A 26,464-nucleotide genomic window follows, 5' to 3' on the forward strand; every position below is an offset into this window, starting at 1 on the left:
CCTCCTCATACTGATAGTCTTTTACCTTTTAAATTCCGCCGCCATGTTGCCTCTCTTTCTATCTTCTATCGATATTTTCATGCTGACTGCTCTTCTGAACTTGCTAACTGCATGCCTCCTCTCCTCCCGCGACCCCGTTGCACACGACTTTCTACTCATGCTCATCCCTTTACTGTCCAAACCCCTTTATGCAAGAGTCAACCAGCATCTTCACTCCTTCATCCCTCACGCTGGTAAACTCTGGAACAATATTCCTTCATCTGTATTTCCTCCTACCTACGACTTGAACTCTTTCAAGAGGAGGGTATCAGGACACCTCTTCTCTCGAAATTGACCTCTCGTTTTGGACACTCCTTTGACCTCTGTTCGGGAGCAGTGAGTAGCGGGCTTGTTTTTTTTTTTTTTTTTTTTTACGCCCTTAGCTGTAATTTTTTTTTTCTACTTGACAGCTAGATGGTACTATATCCTCCTTGACAGCTGAATTATACAACATCCTCCTTGACAGCTAAATGGTAATACATCCTCCTTGACAGGTAAATGGTAGTACATCCTCCTTGACAGCTAGGTGGTACTACATCCTCCTTGACAGCTAAATGGTAGTACATCCTCCTTGACGGCTAGATGGTACTATATCCTCCTTGACACTTAAACGTTACTACTTCCTCGTTGACAGCTAAATGGTAGTACATCCTCCTTGACAGCTAGATGGTACTACATCCTCCTTGACAGCTAAATTGTAGTATATCCTCCTTGACAGCTAAATGGTACTACACTTTTCTTGACAGCTAAATGGTACTATATCCTCCTTGACAGCTAAATGGTAGTACATCCTCCTTGACAGCTAAATGGTACTACATCCTCCTTGACAGCTAAATGGTACTACATCCTCCTTGACAGCTTGATGGTACTACATCCTCCTTGACAGTTAAACGTTACTACATCCTCCTTGACAGCTAAATGGTAGCACATCCTCCTTGACAGCTAGATGGTACTGTATCCTTCTTGACAGCTAAATGGCAGTACATCCTCCTTGACAACTAAATGGTAGTACATCCTCCTTGACAGCTAGATGGTACTGTATCCTTCTTGACAGCTAAACGGTACTACATCCTCCTTGACAGTAAATGGTAGTACATCCTCCTTGACAGCTAGATGGTACTACATCCTCCTTGACAGCTAGATGGTACTACATCCTCCTTGACAGCTAAATGGTAGTGCATCCTCCTTGACAACTAGATGGTACTATATCCTTCTTGACAGCTAAATGGTTCTACTTCCTCTTTGACAGCCTTACGCATTGCTCTGGTCCAAATGGCTGTGGCCGAGGAGAAGACCAAGAACGTGGAGCGGGCCGTGCAGCTCGTCGAGGAGGCTGCCGGCAACGATGCCCAGCTGGTGGTGTTGCCGGAGTGCTTCAACGGACCCTGCAGCCTCAGTAAGGAGCTTTGCTTACATGAGTATGAAGTGATTTTTTTTATTTTATTTATATATTTATTTATTTTATTTATTAATATTATTATTATTATTTATTATTATTATTTTTTTTTGGTGCTGCCTCTTGCGCTGGTAGGCTCTCTTGATGGCCCTCTTGGAATGCCCCAGTTCATTAGCAGGCGAATTCTGTTTATAGTGGCTGCTGCGTTATATGACTCTTTGCCTGGCCCATGCTACCCCCCCGCGCAGCACTTGAACGATGCCGCTGACGTTATGGTTGATTGAAGATCTGGGCAGCATGTGGGTAACCTTCAGACACTCTGGCTTGAAAAATCAGCGTGTTTCGGTGGGACTCAAACCTTGGTCCACGGGCTCACCACACCTGCACGCTGACCACCTGGCCACCGCCTCCCCATGTATAGAGAGAAATCATTTTATTAAACATATTATACATATTTACAACACTGTTTGTTTTTTGTAACAGTTCAACAGCATCGTCTCCACAGGTGCGAATACTAATTACGTGGAGCCCGTCCCCGGCGAGAGCACCGCCCCCCTCGGTGACGCGGCGAAGAAGTTTGGCGTGTTTGTGGTGGGCGGCTCGGTGCGGGAGAGGGAGGGAGACAAGATCTACAACACCTGCACAGTCTGGGGGCCACAGGGCAACATGTTAGCAAAGTACAGAAAGGTAAGTTTTGTTCATGTAATTTTGGAAGCAATGGAGACAATGATCAAAGCTTCCGTCGCAATCCGAGATGTCCGCTGATCACCACAATTGTCTCATGTTCCTTACACTGACCTGCCACACACACTCCTCCTCTGCCTCACACCCCGACCTCATGCTTGTCAGTCTGTCATTTAATTTTGGATCGAAGCTTCTGTTGCAAGTCTTAGTGTCTGTCTATCTCCACAAGTGTCCCTTAAGACCTGTGCGCCTTGCGCCTGGTTGCCGTGCATCTGCCTATGTCTCTACGCATGCAACACGCACTTCCTCGATGGATGCGCATGCCTCTTTCTGTTCACACCTGGAGTGAAGAACACATACACTTAAGTCGTCAAGGTGTCTGCTCTGAACCAAGCAGCTGCTGCTGCCGCAGCTGGTCATTGCCGTCTCGAGTATAGAGAAGGCATGGCAGCTTGCTGGATTCTTTGCCGATGAGTCATCCAAGTAAAGCCGATTGTGTCCCGCGCTGTCCAACTAAAATGTTATTTTTTGTGTGTTTTAATGCATATTTTTGTGTTAAATACATTTTTTCATTGATAAAAAAAGGTTTTCCAACATCAATATCTTCTAAACATCATCAAATTAGACCTAAAATAGAGGAGAATTAATAAGATATTGTATAAGGAGAGGGAGAAATATTCACATAAAAAATTATATAAATAGGCTACATTGACAGTCGTAACTGGGTAGACTCCTGTTATTTTGATTTGTCACCGTTTCTCAACATCTCTTTTGACATACATAACGGTGTCGTTACTATTAATATATTCAACAAGCTGATCTTCCATTCCTATCCTAGGCAACTCAGTCACCTGCTATCTGGCAACTACAAGTTACATAGAGGTATTATTATTATAAACGTAAACTAATTCATTGTTAATATACGAATATATCTTCCTAAAAAATATAATTTTAAATATACCATAACACTGAGATCCATGTGGCCATTATATTGATTGATAGTGTATTGTTGCAAGTAAACAACAAAGGAGAAGGGAGGAACATGCCATCCCAACGACTATGCCTGATGAACAAGCCTTCCATAACCCACTTAGCCAGTGGGGTATCTCTTTGGCCGACTCGGTAAGGAGTGGCTCTCCCGTCACGCTGGTCGCGGGTTCAATCCCAGGCAGCCGGCGAATACCCTCTTTTGGTCTTGATATAATTTCTCGTGTGTTTCGATACACGCAAAAGACGTGTTGGGAAATAGAAGAAAAAGAGAAAATAAGCTCTACGGGGACACTGTCTCTTCATTAAACTGGTGGCAGCGGTGAGATCCTATCCTGCGATTCTGTTGAGTTTCCCCGAAGGGGTAACAGGGAGGATGGCCCATGCTCTCCGAGGGTAATAGAAAGTGGGAGAGTTGGAGATATGTCTCTACGGGGACGTTGTGGAATAGTGAACCGACAGTGGTCACTATTTAAGGTCTCAACACACAGAAATTAATCTACATAGAGGGGAAAGTCGTGTAGTGCGGCGACTATGCCTGATGAACAAGCCTCCCATAACCCACTTAACCAGTGGGGTACCTCTTTGGCCGACTCGGTAAGGAGTGGCTCTCCCGTCACGCTGGTCGCCGGTTCAATCCCAGGCAGCCCGCGAATACCCTCTTCTGGTCTTGATTAATTTCTCGTGTGTTTCGATACACGCAGAGGACGTGTTGGGAAAAAGAAGATAAAGAGAAAATAAGCTCTACGGAGACATCGTCTCTTCGTTAAACTGCCAGGAGCGAACGTAAGGATTTGCCGTGCCCCCGGAGGCAAAACTCGCTCGTTCTTTGACGACCCACGTATGAATGAAGTGCTCGAGTGGGAACATGGTTTGGCCATTTTGTGGATCGAAAGCAATGATATCACTAGTAGTATTGACCCAGCAATTGTTTTCAACTACATTAATGATATTTGTCACGCGTTTTAAGAAAACTGCCAGGCTGTAGTGTATGTATGTCAAATTGAACCTAGACTCCAACCCAGAAATCTTTCCCCTGATCAGTATAAGATAATTCAGTGCGGGATTAATAACCGAATTAAGAAAGACCTTAAAAACATAATTTTAACAACAAGCAATTTGTGGATGAGCTATCGGAGGACGGAGTCCATTGGAGCGAAGCCGGTCGAATGAGTATCGAAGATAAATTCAAAAAGCTTATCCAGGGATTCATGGGAGGGGATGACTCCGATGAGTGAGGTGTAGGTACGGAATGGTAACAGGATACTGGAGCGTACACCCGTACCGACGGTAAAAAGAGGATCGAACCTCAACCTGGGACCCCTGACCTACATCTCACCCATCGTGAGAAGTCACATTGTCAAAAATGGCCGAGAAACCACTGCCGCGGAAGTGGGGTTCATACGATCAATTAGTAGAAACCAAACCCCCGCCAGGACAAGACCCCACGGCCGATAGGCGGTTTGCAAGGGACATAGATGCCTTAGAGCAGGAAGTAAGTTGCCTCAAAGATGTATTAACCCGGCAGAATGAAGTTATTCAAAGACTCGGGGCGCAGTTACAAACTCCCCCACGGCCAGTCACAGGGAATACCAAACCGCGAGACATACCCATTCTGGAGCTGGACCAACTACAAGGGCTCAATTCAACCACACAGCTCCAGATATTTTTTGAACTAGTCGAGCAGGTTAGCGACGACGATCTGAGAAGGATGCAGGTAGCAAAAGGGCGAGTAAGCTCTGAGCTAGCAGCTCTCATTCACAACCATCAGACCCAACATCAGTGTATCACCTGGGAAGACCTTAAAAAGTTATTAAAAACAGAGTTCTCCACCGACGTAAATTTTGATGAGCATGACAAGAAATAGACTCCCTAAAATATGACTGGGCATCATCGCCCCAGACCATTACTAATAATTTAATTTGCCAGTATGCCACTCTGGAGACGCGGACAAAGCAATAAAAAGGAAACTGTGGCACGGCTTGACTCCCGAATCAAAAGCTAAATTAGAAGGATTCCTGGATGAGGACTACCCATAAAATAAATTCATTGATCGAGTGGAACATGAGAGCCAGTGGCCCGAAGCTACCCACGCATCCTCTCTATATAGAGTTAGAGAAGAGCGAAAAACGGCCACTGAATCACCACCTGCGAACTGTCCACCCAACCCTAACGATACGCCTAAACCAAATGCTACATCCAGCGAATCCTCAGAGGTAGAACAACTTAAAAAGCAGATTAGGAACTTAACGGAACGGGTAGGACAATTACAAACCTCAACCCGTCAGTCACGATGAGAACGATATTGCTCATACTGTCGGTCCCACACACATTTCTTGAGATAATGTTGGCGGAAACCGACACGTGGTACTTGCTTCGATTGCAAGAAGTACGGATGCTGGCGTGGAAATAAAAACTGCCCAGGTCAATCAGCCAGCCGAACATGACTAACACAGGGACACAGTTTGGCTATCATCAGTAAAATCATGAGAGCAGTGGTAGTAGACACGGGTAATGGTCATACCCTTATCAAAGAATCGGCTGCATATGAACTAGGGAGTGAAATAAATAAAAGACGCAACATACCTAGTTTAAGAGGCGTCACGGGTTCCGCTCTCCGAGTTATTGATATGGTTTGGTTAGAAATCGGGGTAGGTAACGATCATGTACACAAACAATGGGTTCCAGTAGTCCCAAACAGTTACCTTGATGCAGAGCTACTGCTGGGTACTGACACTTAGGGAAGGTTCCTTTTCAATGGAACGGAAGGTTGGACGAGATAGTCTGGGGTAATGCTTCATACGTAGTTGGTCACATAAGACGACAGAAAAGGAAAGTAGAGAGAATACGAAGCATTCCCCCGCCCCTAGCCCACGGCGACATCCCTAAAGGGGTAAATCTCACAAAGCCTCTTCATATTCTTCAAAATGATGTTTTCTATGCCCTCTCTGGCCTCAATCCTCAGAAGGCTTATGGACCTGATGGAGTGCCTCCTATTGTCCTTAAAAACTGTGCCCCCGTGCTGTCACCCTGCCTGGTCAAACTCTTTCGCCTCTGCCTGTCAACATCTACCTTTCCTTCTTGCTGGAAGTATGCCTTCACACAGCCTGTACCTAAGAAGGGTGACCGCTCCAATCCCTCAAACTACCGTCCTATTGCTTTACTTTCTTGTCTATCTAAAGCTTTTGAATCAATCCTTAACCGTAAGATTCAAAAGCACCTTTCCACTTCTGACCTTCTATCTGATCGCCAGTATGGGTTCCGCAAGGGGCGTTCTACTGGTGATCTCCTAGCCTTCTTAACTGACTCTTGGTCATCCTCTCTTAGCCGTTTCGGTGAAACTTTTGCTATTGCGCTGGACATATCAAAAGCTTTTGATAGGGTCTGGCACAAATCTTTGCTTTCTAAACTACCCTCCTACGGTCTCTATCCTCTCTCTGTACCTTTATCTCCAGTTTCCTTTCTGACCGTTCTATTTTTGCCGTGGTAGACGGTCACTGTTCTTCCCCTAACAGTGGTGTCCCACAGGGTTCTGTCCTCTCTCCCACTCTTTTTCTGTTGTTCATTGATGATCTTCTTTCCAAAACGAACTGTCCTATCCATTCCTACGCCGATGATTCCACTCTGCATTATTCAACTTCTTTTAATAGAAGACCCACCCTTCAGGAACTTAACGACTCAAGGCTGGAGGCTGCAGAACGCTTAGCCTCAGACCTTACTATTATTTCCGATTGAGGCAAGAAGAACCTGGTGTCCTTCAACGCCTCAAAAACAGTTTCTCCACCTATCCACTCGACACAATCTTCCAAACAACTATCCCCTATTCTTTGACAACACCCAGCTATCACCTTCCTCAACACTAAACATCCTCGGTCTATCCTTAACTCAAAATCTCAACTGGAAACTTCATATCTCATCTCTTACTAAATCAGCTTCCTCGAGGCTGGGCGTTCTGTACCGTCTCCGCCAGTTCTTCTCCGCTGCACAGTTGCTATCCATATACAGGGGCCTTGTCCGCCCTCGTATGGAGTATGCATCTCATGTGTGGGGGCTCCACCACACAGCTCTTCTGGACAGAGTGGAGGCAAAGGCTCTTCGTCTCATCAGCTCTCCTCCTCATACTGATAGTCTTCTACCTCTTAAATTCCGCCGCAATGTTGCCTCTCTTTCTATCTTCTATCGATATTTCCACGCTGACTGCTCTTCTGAACTTGCTAACTGCATGCCTCCCCCCCCTCCCGCGGCCCCGCTGCACTCGACTTTCTACTCATGCTCATCCCTATACTGTCCAAACCCCTTATGCAAGAGTTAACCAGCATCTTCACTCTTTCATCCCTCACGCTGGTAAACTCTGGAACAATCTTCCTTCATCTGTATTTCCTCCTGCCTACGACTTGAACTCTTTCAAGAGGAGGGTATCAGGACACCTCTCCTCCCGAAACTGACTTATCTTTCGGCCACCTCTTTGGATTCTTTTTAGGAGCAGCGAGTAGCGGGCTTTTTTTTTTTTATTAATGTTTACTTTTTTGTGCCCTTGAGCTGTCTCCTTTGCTGTAAAAAAAAAAAAAAAAAAAATATGGAACCCTATACGTCACAATTTATCCCTATCCAGGTAAAGGAAAACCCAAATACCACCTTGCTGGTTCATCCTCAACCCTAAATCAGTCAAAACAGTTTACTTAACTAAAGTAAATGAGCAAAACACCATCTACCTTCCTTTCGTTAACAACACCAAAGCAGTAAATTGATTCAAACCGGGAACGCTATTAGGTTCATATAAATACCTCGACGACGAACCAGACCATGCGAGTGAGACGGCCGAGGTTATCCGGAACACCCGGGAGATTCAACATGACCTCCTCCCAACCACCGATCAAGTGAACATCCAGGGTAGCAGAACAGTACGACTAGCAGAAATTATAAAACAGCAGAAATGGAACCATCTTACTCATGAACAAAAAGAGGAACTTTTCATTCTGGACAAAAGTGAACTAGGGTTAATGGCAGGCCCCCCTGCGAAACTTAATGTAGCCGACCCGAGACCGAGTCGAGGCCTTAGATATCGTTACCCTGAACAGGCAAAAAAGGTGATAGCGGAAATGTTACAAGACAAAGAGAATAGGGAAGTCATTGAGAAGTCGACATCTGCGTGGCTTTCACCCATTGTCTTAGCGAATAAACCTGATGGGTCTAGACTACCGACACGTTAACACGCACCTTAGTACTGATATTTATCCCTTGCCGAGACTGGGAGAGCTAGTAGAACAAGCAGCGGGCCAGCAATTTTATGCCACCCTTGACATGCGTGAGGCTTATTTTCAAATTTTAGTAGATGAAAACAGCAGGGACGTTACCACCTTCAGTGATGGAGTCACCTTGTATAGATTCAGGCGACTGCCGTTTGGCTTAAGCTGCTCCCCTGCGATTTTTTCTCGCCATATGGCTACCCTCCTATCTCCCCTGCTTAAAGAAGGCTGGATTAAAAAAAATTTGGACGATTTAATCATTTGGGCACCAGATTTTTCTACCTTAACAAGCCGACTGAGAAAGGTTTTTTCCCTACTCACTGAGAATGGCGTCAAACTAAACTTAAGTAAATGCGAATGTGGGAAGAAGGAAGTCACATTCCTAGGATACAAGATCTCAAAAAAGGGCAGCCGACCTAATCCTGAGAATGTAGAAGCTATCTTAGAAATGAAACCCCCAACTAAAGTAAAAGAAGTCAGGAGATTCTCAGGAATGGCCGGGTTCTATCGAAAACATGTAAATAACTGCAAAAATAGCCGCCACTCTCACTAACCTCACTCGGGCCAAGGAAAGCTGCAATTGGAATGAACAATGTCAAACGGCTTTCGAGACATTTAAGGAATGCCTTGCTAATGCGCCAGTGCCAGCCAGAGCGCAAACTAACCAGCCGTTCATAATAACCACCGACGCCAGTAACACCCATGTAGGCAGAGTCATAAGTCAGATCCAACTATGCGGAGTCACCAAACCTCTCGGCTAATTCTCGAAGAAATTAAATCACACTGAGTGCCGATACTCCGCCACTGACAAGGAAGCACTAGCGGTCTTGCTTACCTGTCGGCAGTTTCACCATTATCCGTGGGGTACTAGATTCACCATAGTAACCGACTATCAACCCCTTACCAAATCCGCGAGAATGAACCGCTGGGTCTTAGAAATGAGAGAATCCAGTTATGAGATACAGTATTTAAAGGGGAAGTACAACTTCGTGGCCGACCAACTTTCAAGGCCAGTGCTAATCATCCAACGTATTCCTGAAACCACATTCCTACTATACATTTCAGCGGCGGACAAACGCTGTTTTTCGTAAATATCTCCTAAACGAATCGTTGGATCAGTATGATATTTCAGCACACTACAATTATCGTCCGGACCTAATTTATGGCTAACATACCACATTACTATATGTGTTATGGGAGGAGTTTACTCGTGAAAAATAACACAAACCCGACGAGTCATGTTGACGCATTCGAAGGAAAGTGTGCCCCCCGAACACCCTCCCAAACTATTCCACAACTACTTCTCCCCTTCTCGCTCTCATTATCCCTCCTCTTCTCCTTCTAGCTCCTCGCCTCCCTCATCACTCTTGTGTCCCTCCCTATTTCTCCCATCACTGTATTATATATTAGAATGTTATGTAGGTGTATATGTATATATATGATTATTAACTAAGAGCATGGTACAATTCCATGGAGGCAAGACGTATTTCACATTGATAATTACTGTACAACACCTGGGTGCGCCTCGGCAGTCAATGAGTTATACCCTGCCTCTGCAAGTCATAGCCTCGGGCTGGGGAAGGGGGATGGTGTGAGTAGGGGGGTGAAGAGGGAAACGAGGAGGGGGATACTGCAATATTGGGGTAGGGAAGGAGTGGTCTGGGGGTTGTTCGGGGCGTTGGTGGAGGGGTTAGACGAGTACCCCACACTCGTCCGATTCTGTTTAACACCTTTGATATGATGACTGGATTAGGCTTAATATCAGTCAGTAAACTCCTAACATAACACATATTGCAATATGGTATGTCAGCCACAAATTAGGTCCGGGTGTTAAAGGTAGTGTACTGAAATATCATACTGATCCAACGATTCGTTTAGAAGATATTTTCGAAAAACAGCGTTTGTCCGCCGCTGAAATGTATAGTAGGTCATCCCAAATTAGTCTTTAAAGAACGACAGAGAGAAGAAGTGAAATGGAGAGAATTAATTGAATATCTGGAAGGAGGTTCTGTCCCTACTAAACGTTACCATAAAACCATCTTGTAGCAATTTGAAATAGGGGATGAGATTCTATACTATGCTAGGGAAACTATTGATGGAGGCATACATTACACCCTCGTAATACCTCACAGCTTAAAGACCGAAGCTTTACAACACACTAGTGGCATAAGCGGTGGGATGTCTCATCATTATTTGCCTAAGTGCCCACTCATCACAGACCATGTGGAAAACAGCTTTAATAACCAAATTCGAAAACAGCTCAACTTTTAGGTGAGATTTTTTAAGGTTATTTCCGAGTGAAGAGCGAGTATGCAAATGCAGAGTTTTATTGCTGAGGTGTAAAAATATTAATCTTTATTATTCTTAGATTAGAATAAAATTTACTAGACTTACATACTCATATACTTCGTTTAACTAAATATACCGGTCGGGCAAAAACTTGTGAATAGGCCTCCTATTACTACAAGTTAAATGTGGTTTTAAGAATCTGGCCGAGTATAAATATGTAAAATTTAAGTTAGAAATAGGATAGGTGATCTTACTTAAAAAGGATCCATCATATTATAGCTGTCGGTTGAAGCAGTTTCTAAACATGGGTTTGGAAGTGATAATTTTCGTTTGCTAAATTAGATATTTAAATTTGACCTCGTGTAATATTTCTTGAAAAAATCCTCTCTCCATTTTGATACACGCTTAACTTAGTCTATTAATCACCAGTAAATGTTCCACATCGGTGCAACTTGAAAGTAGTCGTCTGTCGCTATGTAGAACAAGGTCCAACTTGACAACAATTCAAGGACTATAGAAGCCCTGGCAGGAATTACCGTTGTATAAAGGCGTCTATCTGACCGACCTGTTTGCGGGAGGTCAGAAAACCCGATATGTGTTCACCATCATCAGTCATTGTAGTCGATTCATAAAATTCCACCCACTTCAATCTAAGCACACACAACAAGTGCTGAAGGCTATAGTAGAGTATGTGACTGACTACGGAACGCCCGAGAAGGTATCGACCTGGACAACGGGGGCGGGTTCATATCGAACGCCTTCCCACATTTCTGCCAGCAACACTTCAAAACATTATATTCCCCTACCACCTACCGCCCCACTGGAAACGTCGTCATGGAGAGGATGCTTCGCACACTCAAGTCTCTCCTGGATGTGCTGTGCCAGGGTCATCTTTTACGGTGGCCATGACTTCCCCAGACGAGTTAGAAGTGACGATCCAGTGAGACATGGAAAGTTTAGAATGTTTGTAAGGCTACTGGTAACCCTGTGGTGCACTAACACACTTGGCGGAGACGCGAGTAGTAATTGGAAGGTTTTTGTGATGTGGTAGCCACTTTATTTCGCAGAAATTGGCTGCAACTAACAGTCAACACGGGTCGTGCCGGGGTGGGACGACTTCAGGACGTGACAAGCTCTCGTATCCCCACCTTAGGAGACCTGACAAAATGAAAGGTTAGAATGAATGAGGGAGTGATAGTAGACTAGAATGAAAGGAATGGGTGACTGAGGTGCCGAATCTTGCCATCGAGAGTACCAGGGGACTAAGGTTAAGTACCCACACTGCCGGCGAACCAAGAGGTTGGCTGGGGTGGAACTGCCTATCACTAATCTTGGTGTTATGTCTCAAAGGGACAGTGGAGTTATGTCTCAAAGGGACATTGTGGAGTTATGTCTCAAAGGGACATTGTGGAGTAGTGACCGGATTGTGGTCACTGTTTGGGGATAATAAGCTCCGTCCAGAGTAATGTTAAGTGCAAGGGGTTACTACAGTCAGGGAAGAGAGATAACTCCCCTACAGGGGAAAGGCAGAGTGGACCTTGGAGTGTGAAGGAAGGATTTGAGGGGTGAAAAATTCTTCAGGGGGGGAAAATGTCGTGTAATGCGGGGAAAATTGAGAAATCAATAACTTATAATAACTGATGTGTTGCTTGTGAATCAGGTGGTTACGAACCGCTAGACAGACAGACGAACCAGATGTGGAGCTGCTGGCGTGACTACGCCCCAGCCGAAGGTGCCGTGATCAATAGTTCAGTTTTTTTCACGGAGGAGGGACTAGTAGAATTTTTCACCTGTTTTAAGTGAGAGAGAACCAGTTGCTCCGAAACTCCTTCTGAACTGGTGGAACAGGCCAATTGTATGTTAACTAAACCACCGATAAATGCGTTCACTAGCCTCTGGCTAGCCCGCGGGCAGTGGGGGGAGATGAGAAGCCGACGGTGTGAGCGAGTCTCCCTCACACACCGCCTCAACCTCACTCCACAGCTACGTTAAACCCAGCTCCTTGGGACCAAGCCTGATCTTGATACAATGTTAATGTTACTTATAAGAGGTGAATTGACACACACCTCAACCTCACCCCACAGGTTCCCTAGCATACTGACAGCTGGCACCTCACCTGTGTGTCATTATATAGAGTACGTATGTGAACATCCCCTTTTGTGTGGGCTTATGATCACCCCTTGGTATCTTAACCCCACACGAATACCTTGCCCCCATGCATGATCATCTTTGTGAACACATATCGGTGGTTGAAGGGAGATATTTTCTTGTACAATTATGCATCATAGAAACTTGACTAGGGTAGGTTTTGTTAGCTATGGCCAGGACTCTCTATATATATTTTATGAAATGTTCTGTGATGAGTATGCCCTACTGGTGATTGGAATGATGAGTTGTAATCAGTATTGTAAAGTAACTCGATAAAAGCTCGCTACCATTACTAACAATGTGTTGTCAATAGCATTGTAAATTAACTTCAGTAAGCTCACTACCATTACCAACAGAATGACGAAAAACCTCATAATAATTAAACCTTGTGTTGCGTAACCCTAACAACCAGGAAGCACACTTCTAGTAAGATAATAAAAACAGAGGATCGCAGCTGAAGGCAACACAATACAACTAAGGATACGTGTGGAAGTAGCAACAGGAAACTAAAAAGATACAATAGTAGGGGACAAGTGCTAAAAAAATAAAAGCCTTGATTTAGGCAGGGGAGTAGACATAAGGGACTGAACATATAAACTACAATCTCGGGGCAAATGCAGGATACTCACTGAGCACAACTGAAAGAACATTATTGTTAACGAACCAGCCCACCACCTCAGGCAGGTCCCAGTGGCCCTGTGGGCGGTAAGCACTAAGAGCAGAACATTGCAGGACATAGTGTTTGAGCGTGTGACCCCCTGGCCTGGCACACAAGCTACAAGGTACAGGGTCAGCCCCACTGACTTCCCAGTAATATCTTTAGCCCAGCCTCAGCCGCATCACCACCAGATCATAGGATGCACTAAGCCTACCATAAGTGTGGGTGCAGCTATTTGAGACCTGGGTTTGCCCCTGACCCTGTTGACATGGAGCCAAATCCTCTGCAGTGTCTTAATCTTACGCAGCTGCCCCAAGAAGTCACCCCACTATCGCTGCCGAGCCTGTTTGCGAAGAGGGCTTGCATCGCAGAATGCATGCCTTCTACCGAGAGTAGACTGCGGTCAGGCCAGAGTCACCCACAATCTGGGCACAGCTGCCGGAGGCGGGTGAAGCTACATGTGTCACTGTAGCCTGCACAGGAGGAACTGGACCGAGAAAAGTACTGGGTGCTGCCTGAGGCTGCAGGGGATCGGCTGCCGGCGAGAACGGTAGAGAACGGGACCCTCCATCAGCATCAGCAGTCACAGGAGCCGGGCCAGGAGGGTGCCATGGAGCAGATGGAACAGGGCGAGCTTCCACAGCAGTGAGGCGCTCAGAAACTTGAGCATGGACAGCTGAGAGATTGGTTATTTCCTTTTGGACGGTGAGCAGGATACTAGAAGAGAGATCAGCAGTAGGAGCGTAAACTAGTGGACCCCCAGCGGGGAATGCAGGGGCAGGTGAGGACTCAGAGACAGTGCCAGCGGAGGGTCGTCGAGGTCCAGAGCTAGATAGAGTTGCCCAGGCATTATGGGCAGGGAGCGGTGCAGGGCGGTAGGCTGCTGAAGTGACATGTTGACGGGTGAAGGGGTCCGACTGCTCCCGTAGGGAGCTGAAGAAGGGGGCAGGTTTCTCCGGACACGCACTGGATTGGGCATTATGAGGGCCACCACAATTACAGCACCGAGACGGAAAGGAGACACCGTCTTGGATTCGTTTTTTTACACCCCTCCGAGTGGTGGCGGCCAGCACAGAACGCGTCTCTGTTCTTAGGTCCTCCTCCTCCACACTTCTATACTTCACACCATGCACTTAGTTACTTCACAGTGCACACTTATACACTTCACCTGAACCCTAAACCTTCTTCTTTTTCTTCTTATTTTGACCTGTAACGCTTTGTATCGCTTCTTAGGTCCTCCTTCTCCACACTTCTATACTTCACACTGTAGTGCAGCGACTTGCCGGATGGGCGAGCCTCCCATAACTCACTCTGCGAGTGGGGGTACCTCTTTGGCTGACTGGTTATGGAGTGGCTCTCCCGTCTCTCTGGTCGCGGGTTCGATCCCCTGCGCCGGCAAAACCTTACCTTGTCTGGATTAATTTATCGTGTTTCGTTACACGCAAGAGGTCGTTTTGGAGTATCGAAAAGATAAAATTCTGGCATTTCACTGGTGGTAAGGCGGTGGCATCCTCCCTTGTGATTATGTTGTGTCACCCCGAGTGGGTATATAACAGGTAGAGTGATGGCCCATGCTCTCCGAAGTTCATAGAAAATGGGAAATCTCAACACACAGAAATTAATCTAAGTAGGAATGGGGAGCCGTGTAGTGCAGCGACTTGCCTGATGGGCGAGCCTCCCATAACTCACTCTGCCAGGGGGGTACCTCTTTGGCCGACTGGTTAAGGAATGGCTCTCCCGTCTCGCTGGTCGCGGGTTCGATCCCCGGCGCCGGGAAAACCTTAAGCCCCTATTACACGTATCCGGTTTCCTACGGCGCCGTCGGTCGCGACGCTAGCATATGTTCAAACCGGAGCGTGTGATAGCAAATCGGCCGTATGAACGCTCACCCACGGCCGGCCGGATGAACTTTCGCCAGTACTAAAGTTGGCCGTACGGCCGTCGTACGTCACGACTGAGGACGGAGCGTGTAATTGCTCACCGTATGGTATGACATCAGTCTGCTGCACCTGACAGTGGAACGTCGCCACCATGACAAGCTCTTGCGCCAGTGATTTCTTGAGTGACTTCATAGAAATTTATCGAAATGAGCTATGTTTGTGGTTCATTAAATCTAAGGATTATTCAAACAGAGAAGTGAGAAATGCAGCATATGGTAAATTAGTAAATAAACTTCAAGAAATTGATCCTAGTGCCAATAAAGATACTGTTGTTAAGAAAATAAACAACTTGAGGAGCTCATACAATAAAGAGCTTAAAAAAGTGCAAGCGTCTAAAAGTTCGGGGAGCGGTTCAGACTCCATTTATACTCCAAAACTCTCATATTTTCATCTGCTGCATTTCACCAAAGACCAAAATGTGGAATGTGAACCATCTGTTTCAAACATGAGCCTTAATACACAGGACATCAATGAAGAGGTATGTATATATAATCATGTCATATTTTATTTACAAACAAAAGAAAGCTTACAAATATTCAGTTGAATAATCCACACTATTTCTTTATTTAAATATTTTGGCATGTCACTCCTCCACCACATCCAGTGCTACACTGACCCACTTGCCACCGGCCGTTCAAATACGTGTAATAACTCTGGCCGTAGGCCAGAATTTTCCTACGGCGCCGTAGGCCAGGTTGGCCGTAGGAAACCGGATACGTGTAATAGGGGCTTTACCTTGTCTGGATTAATTTATCGTGTGTTTCGTTACACGCAGTGGTCGTGTTGGAGTATAGAAAAGAGAAAATTCTGGAATTTCAACACCATGCACTTATTCACTTCACAGTGCACACTTATACACTTCACCCTGAACCTAGGTGTTTTTCTGTTCTTTTCTTCCTCTGACTTTGATTTTCTATGCCCTTTTGAGTAGCAGCCCCCTCACTCGTAGGTGCCAGATAGCAGGTGACTGAGTTGCCTAGTATCGGGATGGAGGATCGGCTTGTTGAATATAATAATTGTAACGACAGCGTTGTGAATGTCAAAAAGAGATATTTAGGAACGGTAAAAAAAAATCAAACTAATAGGAGTACCCACTTACGACTGTCAATGTATTAATATATTTTTGTGTGTGAATATTTCTCCCTCTCCTTATATCTTATTTATTTCCTCTTTTTTATGTCGAATTTGATAATGTTTATTAGATATTAATGTTGGAAAACCTTTATTTATCACAGAAAAAATATATTTTCACAAAGATATGCATTAAAACAAACAAACAATTTATTTTTATTTTTATTGGAGAGCGCGGGACACTCGGCTTTACTTGGATGACTCATAATTTGAGCTGTCAGGCCTTCTCTACAATCGAGACGGCAATGAGCTGGTATTATTTTGCGACAAAGATGAAATCGAAGGAAAAAACGTTAGTGCTGGGTCAGTAAATATCTTGCACGTATGTGTGAGTGTAGAAGAAGAGGGAGTACGACCGAAGGGTTTTAAATTTGTTTAGGACTGCCTATGACGTCCCTATTTCATATATATTTTTGAGGAACTGTAGAGCATCCTTCCGTTTCACCCTGTCTTTATAGTCTGCGGAGCTAGCCATCCAGACAAGTAGATGAACGATAATTCTCAATAAAGTTTATATTTTTTTCATTGGACCAATCCGCCATACTGGCAATACAAAGGAGGACCTGAAAATTAGAAAACACAAGGTATATTAAACTGTGGCTGACGGGCGACTGTTGCACGAGTCTCCTCGGCATGGATGGGGAAAAACTTGCGCCTTCATGCGTCTGCGCACGTTGGCCTGTGCGCACAGACTTAAAGCATGCCTTACCTTGCTCCGATTCATGCCTCTGCTTGCCTCTTCATGCAATAGGCGCATGCCTCCTGTGCGCACGAAAAAGTTGCACAGGTCTGAACGCGCTTTTACACTGACCTGCCACACTCACTCTTCTGCCTCACACCTTGATCACATGTTTTGGCTGTTCACCTAGATCCAATTCTCACTGTTCCTACGATCCATTTTGGAAACTTCTTTTACAGTAGTAGCACCTCGAGGGCAAAAAAAGACAAAAAAACAAAACAAATTGAATTGACCAAATTGAACAAATTACGAATTGATGTTTTGTCTCCAGATGCACCTTTTTGACGTCAATATGCCTGGTGAACTGGTCTCGCAAGAGTCTAGCTTCTTCACTCCTGGCAACACCTTGACCACCTTTGAGCTCCCCCACTGTAAGATTGGTCTCGGCATCTGTTACGACATGCGGTTTCCAGAAACGGCCCGACTTTATGCAAAGTTAGGTGAGTGCTTACATTGTGCTGCGTTTGCCAACTCTTTTGCATGCTACTTGTTATGTTTGTCATTGCCTACTGCATATTTGTTATGTTTGTCACTCTTTCTCTCCTACATGTTATGTGCTGAAGTTTATAATAAAATCACATGGTTGTCTTCTGTGCTTGTTCCCATTACACAATCCCGTGACGTCAGCAAGGTTAGCAAGGAGACGTAACATCCCAATTCCTCTTGTACAAAGCATTGGTCTCAGTCTAGTACTGATATTCCGTGCATAACATACTCACACTTAGCGTTCTGGGACACAGCTTGTCACTTTGCAGATTGTACTGTGTATTATTTCACACTTTTCAAAGCAGCGAAAATATGTATTATGAGATGGTTTGGACTTGTAATGAGAATGAAGGAGAGTGATTTTGTAAAATAGAGTTTGTGAGCGCAGGATTGAGGGGGAGGGTCAACATGAACTAATATCTTGGTTTGATTGGTGGATGTTTGGCTTGGAGGCTTTATTTATTTTTTTCTCATTATTCAATATTTTGGTATCCATATTTTAGTGCACGTAGCAAGGGCTTTGGTAGAATTTGTCCAGCAGTTCCTTGGTATGACTGATGGGTGGGTGACAGCCAGGCATGCAGTAGTTTTAATCTGTAATTCTTATCGTTATTTTGGGGTCTAGTTTCCTGCCTAAAAATATCTGAACAGCTGTTTTTAAATCATAGATCCGTACCTTCAGGAATCCAGACTTTTGATGTTCTGACCAGTGGCATTCGTGGGAACTGACTTATGCTTTGTTTCAAGGAATCGATACATTTTCTTGTGCTAATAGATATAGTCAGCATACACTAGAGTGACCCAGAAGCCCTGCCCCCATCCCCTCTTTCATAGCTATGGGAGATGACTGGTTGGGTGAAAAGAGTTTAGGTCACAATGGAGCAAGGGTGAGGGAGGAGGCTGGACAAATTTAATGTATAATGACTGCATGTAGTGACTGATTCATTCATCTGATATCCCCAACCCCTGCATATAGAAAATGGACTGTGAGCTTTCTATTCTATTTCTTGATGCAAAAATGTGTAACATACAAGTAAGGCTTAACATGGATTTTTTTAGGGTGCAAAGTGGTGCTGTACCCCGGAGCCTGCAGCATGGTCACCGGCCCGGACCACTGGCAGCTGTTGCAACGAAGCCGTGCCATCGACAACCAGGCGAGTAACGCTCCTTTTGGTGTTTAAAAGAGACGTCTTGTACACGGCTGTGCTCTGGTGGCAACTGCACGAGCACCGCTGTGTTGCTGATGATTGCTGGAGGCGTTGCCTGTCCCATGCCACAAGGTTGTTAGTGCTTCAGCTGTGTGGCTCCAGCCCATGACATGCATTTACTTACCTTCTACTGTTGGGAAGTGGATCTTACACCATCACCATATCAGCAATATTAGACAAATAACAAATATCAAAAGTGTGTAGTGATGATGGGATCCGGCTTGTTTTGCTGTATGTGAATCATATAAGTGATTGAATGTCAGTCCACAAAACTAGAGCATTTTAAGAAATCCAGCATCCTATACCCAGCAAAAAATGGCTACTATATTGTGTCCACTCAACCAAAATCCCCAGACTTGCACAGAGAAAATTCAAACTAAAATCCTGAGACCTCCATACCTGCTGTGTACATCCTCGACTCTTAAACAGTTTTTCAATGGTTATGGTTAAGGTATGGTTACTTTGTTTCTGCTGAACCTAATTCCCAAAAGACTTTGGCCAAGAAAAACTCACATCAAAACCCTGGGACATCCATACCTGCTGTGTACATCCTTGACTTTTGAATAGCTGTTTGAATACCGTCTGTCAACTTTCGCCATCAGTCTCAATCTTTAATTCTCTACTGCCAGGTGTACGTGGCGAACGTTTCTCCCGCTCGCAACACAAACCATTCTTTCGTCACCTGGGGCCACTCCTCGATTGTCAACCCCTGGGGGGAGGTCATCGCCACTTGTGAGGAAAAGGAGACCATCGTCTATGGTGACCTGGGTGAGTGTGACCTTTTTGATGAATAAATATTTGGATTTCAAGACTGTTCCTGATAGTCATTTCCACACACAAAAAATAAAACCTTACCATCACATACTATAGTGCCTTTTCACCATATATCATACCCTCCATATGGTCTATATTTACATACAGTCCCAAACAGATACTCATATTGAAGTTGTAGGTACAAACAACGTGCAGGAATAATTTTTAAATGTAGCAAAATTTGTATTTCTGGGACAACTCCCTTCCCAACCCTGCAGCAAGAGACACATGCATTGTAATGACCACAGTGCTCAACGGATGGCAGTGGCCCCTGAAGGCAGGACATTCTAGGACAGGGGAACATGTCTACACATCACAGCTTTGGCATTGGGGGGAAAAGTTCCTTCCAAACCCTGCAGCAAGAGAGCATTGTAATGACCACAGTGCTCAACGGATGGCAGTGGCCTCTGAAGGCAGGACTTTCTAGGACAGGGGAGCATGTCCACACATCACAGCTTGGGCATTGGAGCCACAGCATGTGCCTGGTGTCCAAACATCACATGCTCTTTTTACAGGTTGAGCACTTCCACATGGCACAGTGAAGGGTTGAAACTTTCTAGTCAAAGAATGCTTTGCAAGACAAGAACATGGCACTGAAAATCAGGGGCGAATTTAGGACCTTGAAACATTGAGGGCTTAAGCCCAGCCCAAAATGCTGGGTGGTTGTAGGCGAGAGAAGCCCGGAGGTTTTTGGGTAATTCTGAGGCCTCTCTGACATACTTTAGGGTCAATTTATGTGTTATTGTATCTAGCAGTAACATTGAAAATATGGCAAGTGTGTCATATTAAAACTTTCGAGGTCATAATCAAATTATGGTAGAGCATAAGCACATTACTGTAAAGCGCTTAAGACTGATGTGTCATACATATAAATGTATTGTACAGACAACTCAAATTAAAATTTATTCTCAGGTACGTTTACTGCAAGGAACAAATCACTAAAAACTGATGAAAAGCAATTGGCCATTTTTACATTGTACTACAGTAAAATAAGGAACATCTGAGTAAGTGAGCATCGAGTAATTAGCAATCAGAAACTACCACTTTTTTTCACAAATTCATCTAGTTTTTTTTTTAGTTTTTTTTATTGTTACCAAGGAGATTGAAAACTACAACTCGGCACTCTTACACTTAACCAGAGGCGGGCAAGTGGGGTATTTAGTGAGGTAGTGCGGTAGTACCGCATCACAAAAAAAGTACCGCACTACCGCAAACTTTCTGAAAATACCGCACTACAGCGCACCGCACTAAAAAACCCTGCGTTACTTTTTGCGGTACTTAGAAAACCATCGAAGACATTTGCAGCGCGGCATGCTCACATAAATGTTTTTTTTTTTTTTCAGTGAATCGCACTTAATCAGTCAATCGGTATCAGTCATCAGAATCAGTGATTCAATCATTCTGACTTTTCAGTTATTGTTCAAAATTATATACTAAATGAATAACTCAGAGTAAATCTGTTCGTCACTCAACCCAAGGCGGCGCGCCATGACTGCCTCTGACGATGACTGTACATGGCAGTGTACAACAGTACAAGCAAGAACTAACATGATCGCCGCGCAATCTCATGTCCCGCACAATTTTTTCTCTGATGCATAACATTAACATGGACCATAGTACATACTATATCTGTTTTATAACTTCATTGTAACTTCTCTATTTTATCATTCTCTCTCTCTCTCTCTCTCTCTCTCTCTCTCTCTCTCTCTCTCTCTCTCTCTCTCTCTCTCTCTTCAATGTAGCCAAGATCAATATTATTTGATTATAATAATAATAACAATAATAAATTATTATTATTATTATTATTATTATTATTATTATTATTATTATTATATTATCTCCACGTTGAATTTCCACGTGGTTTCTTCGCTGAGGCATGAGACACCAGGGCTTACAGCTTCCCCATGGTAGCCGCTAATTAACAGTTCCAGTTGATGTGTTTTGTCTTAATATGTTGGACAGTTTGAATAATATTTCACTCTTCCTGTCATGACTTTCCTATATTAGTAATCTTTCGTTTTCGCTCCAACGCTGGAGAATATTCCTCTCCTTCCTCCCCTCCTCCCCTTCCTTTTCACTCCCCCATATCCCTGCAGCTGCACCACCCTTCATTCCTTCCTGCCTTCCTTCCCTCCTTCCTTCCTTCCCACTCCCCACTTCCTCCTCTCTCACATGACGCTGATCTCCTCCTCCCCCTTCCCTGTCCCCTCCCTTCTCCCTCGAAAAGTTGCATTCCCTTCCCCTCCCCCTCCTCCCCTTCCCGTCCTCTACTCCCCGGCCTGTCCCCCCCTTCTCCTCCCTTACCTCCCTCTCTCCCTCCCCCAGTCCTCCTTTATTTATTTTTTTGTATCAAGTTATTAGTTAGTCAATGGATAGCCAGGATAGGCACTGAAGTTTTTTTTATTTTTTATTGACTAGTGACTGCCGCTACCGCAGTACCGTACTGGGAAATACAAAAAATGGGACCGCACTACCGCAACCGCACTACTCCGGAAAAAGTACCGCACTACCGCAACCTTACTACTGATTTTTCAGTACCGCGTCCACCTCTGCACTTAACTCTCTTGTTTTTTGCTCGTAAAAAAAATTGACCGTATTTGGAAATTAGACCGCCAACACGTTCAACATAATACCCCTTTTATTAATAGGAAAAATAAGCAATTTATTTTGTAAATAATAGCAATATTAATGGTAGCCACAACTTAAGTCTGAAGAAAAAATAATTGTTCACACTCCAGCGGCAACGGAACGATCGATTTATTTTTTTGCTCTACTCACCTAAAGAAGAAAAGAAGGAAAAAAAACTTTCAGCCTTTAGTCTTATAGTAGACGTATTGTTTATCCCGTTGTCATAGCCTAGGTAATATATCACAATAGTTAATAATGAAGCCTGTCAAGTTTCATCTCCGGCAGCCTACTACTCTACTACTACATTTTTAAAATTTAGATGCTGGTTTTCACTCCTGCCATGTCATCAGTTCCTGCAAGTTTATTAAATACAGGGTTAAAGACGTATTAAAAGCTTTTACTGTAATGCTTTTAACTTATTTTTTATATCAACGAAATTCGATCTCGTGTAATTGTCACCACAGGTTTTTGCCCACAGCAAAATATCACTAAATTACCTCTTGAAATTCGTTAAATAATAACTGGATCCTTTGGAAATCGGAAAAAGCACGGTCCCTCGTTCCACTTCGAACTGCTGAATGCTGGAGCAATTCGGTGCAGCGTGCACATTTCCCGGCATTATATAGTATACATAACTACCATATTTTTGTAATGCCTTCGTGACAAAAACGTTTGAAAACCCCTCAGCTAGACTATGGCTACTTACTAGCTGGCTAAAGAGCCCTCTGCTTCACCAACCTAAGCTAACAAACAATGTAAAGGCAGCGGCAGTCTAGCTCCCGTCATGACTCATCTGCAGTTGCAGCAACAGAAGGAAGTAACTCTTCCTCTGCCTGCTCTTGCCTTGCAGGCTGCACCTCACTGCCTTGGTCCCCTTTCTTTTTGAAAAAAAACTGCTTACATCCATAGCCCCAGACACAGGTCTTGCTTGCTACTACCAATCAACAAATTATCTCGCCCACACGTGTGCGCGGGCCGGGATACCCACCTTGGCTGGCGCCTGGCACGGTGGCACCAACTGCCTGACTGATGGCCGTGAATACGTGACAGGAACGTGAACCGGACGGGAACAAACATAATCTCCATATGGGATCTATGAAATCTCATTTCTATTACTAACAGCTTAACAAGAATTAACATTTTGTATTGGCCTGGTTGGGGCAATTAAAAAAAAATGAGATCCAGGGCTATCCATAAAACATTCGGGGCTATAGCCCCGAAAGCCCAGGCCTAACTATGCCACTGCTGATACTCAAAACACAGTCTTGAGATAGCGTTGAGGTATTAGAATTATGCCATAAATTTACAAGTCCTATGAGACCTCCTCTTGCTGCTAGACCATCTCGGGTTGGATATTAGGTACATTGCCATACTGGGAACCACACTGATGTTGCCCTATTCCAGACCTTACGGCACTGTGTAGTAAGGATCGAGACATTTCCACAACAGCACTAACAAGCCCTAAACCCTTTCAGACATGGACTACGTGGATAAGGTGCGACAAATGATTCCTGTCCTCAAGCAGATGCGAGACGACGTCTACGAGGTGACGGCCAAGTAAAAACAAGAGGCCATAAGGTGTTATAATAATAATAATAATAATAATAAAGGGTTTATTTGGTTGCGGCAGCCGTCAGGCTGAAAATTTACATATTATAAATACAATTTTTCTTCGCTAATGAAAAAAGTACAAAAAGAAGAGGGACGGGGAATGGGAGTCTGATATGTGTGGGGGGGGTTGAGGCGACGGAGCTTGGGGTGGGGAGGAGGGCAGTGGGGAGTGCAGTGCGGTGGTGCCGAGAGGAGGGGAAGGTGCGGTCTCTTCAGATGACGGTGAGGTCAGGTCAGGTGTTAATCCTCAGGTCAGACGCTGGGTTCAGGTGACAGACGATGGTGGTGGTGCAGGTGGGCAATTTGTGGGGGTGGGTCACTCAGGTATACCCAGGCTTGGTAGGGAGGTGCTAAGCTCTTGGGGCGGCGAGACACAGGTGGTGGGTGCTGCCCGGCTGGACGGGCTGGTAGATGTAGTCGTGGGAACAAGTGCACAGCGTTGATATAGTTGCTGTACATCTTGCTCCGAACCTGAGTGACGAGACTGCCACACTGCCTGCGACCTGAACTGACCTTCCCCTGCTGCTGGGTGACCTAGATGATGGTATCCTTCGGATCTTGAGGGTGTCTGCTGGGACGCTGTGGATGACGAGGTGTTAGCGACACAGCTCGCTATCCTTCCAGCACCACTAACACACTGCACTCACTCTATGTCTATACGTTACAACATTTCACAAAAAGTTCTTTGGAGTGATGAGCTCCTCGAAAGAATGAGAAGGGGAGGGGAATGGGGAGCGAAGGAAAAGGAAAAGGGTCAACAGGACGACCCTGTGGCTGCTATGGTGAGCGCCATGTGACACGTCTTGACCCCGTGAGAGGTTTAAACCATGGTTTAAACCAATAAAAACAGTGGTTTAAACCAACTAATAAAACTTTTTTTTCTTCTTTTCTTTAGTGTGTATCTTTGTTAGTTTCATAAGTATTGTGGTTTTAACTATATGTAAGATTTTAATTATGTACAGCAGGGTTGGCGGTTAAAACCAGGGGTGTCAAACTCAAAACCCTTCGAGGGCCAATTCATCCTCTAAAATGCCGTCATGGGGGCCAACAAGGGTAGAAAATACATTGACAAGATTGAAGTTATCGTGATGCCGCGGGCCATTTATGACTATCCCGCGGGCCATGAGTTTGACAGCCCTGGTTTAAACTAAAAAAAACATCAATAAAACCAGTGTTTTTTTATGTACCTTTGTTAGTTTCATCAGGTATTGTGGTTTTAATTATATAGAGTTTTTAATTTTTAATTATGCACAGTCATTTTACTAATACAAGGATGAAAACATCAGTTGGTAAACTCAAATCTCTATTCAAATGCTGTAGCTTCAAAGTAACTGAAAACATAATTTTGGTACATTATATCTAAATAAATAAATAAATAAATAAATAAAAAGATTTGCCACCTCACTAAACAGCAGATAAATTGTTTAAGAAAAAACCTTCACAACCATGCATACAGAAAAATACTGGTAGCTAAATTATGTGTAAATACAAATGTAGTACAATACTTATTCATACTTATTGCTTTCTCAAACTTACTGAGCAAATGTATATAACATACAGTACTGCACTAAGCCACAGAAATCAGGTATGTGTAATCTATAATGGAGAACAGCAAATTGATATTCATTCCTACAGAGCAATTATATATATTGCATTCAGTACTATATTGATCCACAAAAAAAAATATTGGTATTTAAATTTGAATAGCATACAAAAGCATTATATTTTCCATAGGCCCACTTGAGCTCTGGTTATGATAGAAACAACAGAACACTGCGTTAAAGAATAAGAGAGAGAAAGGAAACTATCAACACAGTAATAGGCAGTTGGCCTATAGCAAAGATTATCTAGTCCACTGTCTAATCTAAATTTAAATTTTTGTTTAAAATCTTGTGAAGGAAAACTAGCTTCCCAGCCTTCTCTCACTCCCAGTCTATTCCTAAGTTTTTAGTGTACCAGGCCAAATGTGGAAAACTTTCTTTCAACACTTGCAGTATAAGTCTGTCCAAATTAACTTGGCCAATTTGCACCGAAAAGCCCCTCCCCCGTACTGGCTAAGCTCCGCCCCCCTTTCATCCGATTGGTTGTTCATGACATCATGTATTGTTTTAGACACGTACCAAATATATATGATTGAGATAATCTCGCTAGTTTCATGATTAAAAAATATTCGTAATTTAATTGAATGACGGCACTCTAATTTAACAATCAATGACATCACCTAAGAAACAAAATACAATACTACTACTACCAGTTTCCAAGGGAGAACGGGCCTTCAAAACAATACAGCAGCAGCATTGAAGGCAATAGTAGGCTATCTATAGACTTTTCGTCATTATTTCCTACATAGCTCATTCACTTAGGCACACTAAATATAATCACATAAAAAAGTATCTTCTACAGTAACTTCATACAGGTAGGAATCATTGTATTAAGGAATAAGTTTTGTATCTGTGGCTTA

General features: G+C 44.1%; 1 protein-coding gene across 2 annotated transcripts in view; it reads left to right on the plus strand.

Moving 5' to 3' along the window:
- LOC126989507 (omega-amidase NIT2-like) overlaps positions 1 to 24,104 on the plus strand; it is a 54,406-nt gene extending 30,302 nt beyond the window's left edge. For both annotated transcript variants that reach the window (XM_050848086.1, XM_050848085.1), the window contains exons 3-8: positions 1,289 to 1,435; positions 1,941 to 2,122; positions 17,529 to 17,697; positions 18,803 to 18,897; positions 19,581 to 19,719; positions 23,868 to 24,104. In XM_050848086.1, coding sequence (XP_050704043.1) covers positions 1,289 to 1,435; positions 1,941 to 2,122; positions 17,529 to 17,697; positions 18,803 to 18,897; positions 19,581 to 19,719; positions 23,868 to 23,953 — 818 coding nt within the window. In that variant the 3' untranslated portion in view covers positions 23,954 to 24,104. The remainder of the gene's footprint in view (positions 1 to 1,288; positions 1,436 to 1,940; positions 2,123 to 17,528; positions 17,698 to 18,802; positions 18,898 to 19,580; positions 19,720 to 23,867) is intronic.
- The last annotated feature ends 2,360 nt before the right edge of the window (positions 24,105 to 26,464 follow it).

The sequence above is a fragment of the Eriocheir sinensis genome, unplaced genomic scaffold, assembly GCF_024679095.1.
Source record: "Eriocheir sinensis breed Jianghai 21 unplaced genomic scaffold, ASM2467909v1 Scaffold12, whole genome shotgun sequence".
In the NCBI taxonomy this organism is placed as follows: domain Eukaryota; kingdom Metazoa; phylum Arthropoda; class Malacostraca; order Decapoda; family Varunidae; genus Eriocheir; species Eriocheir sinensis.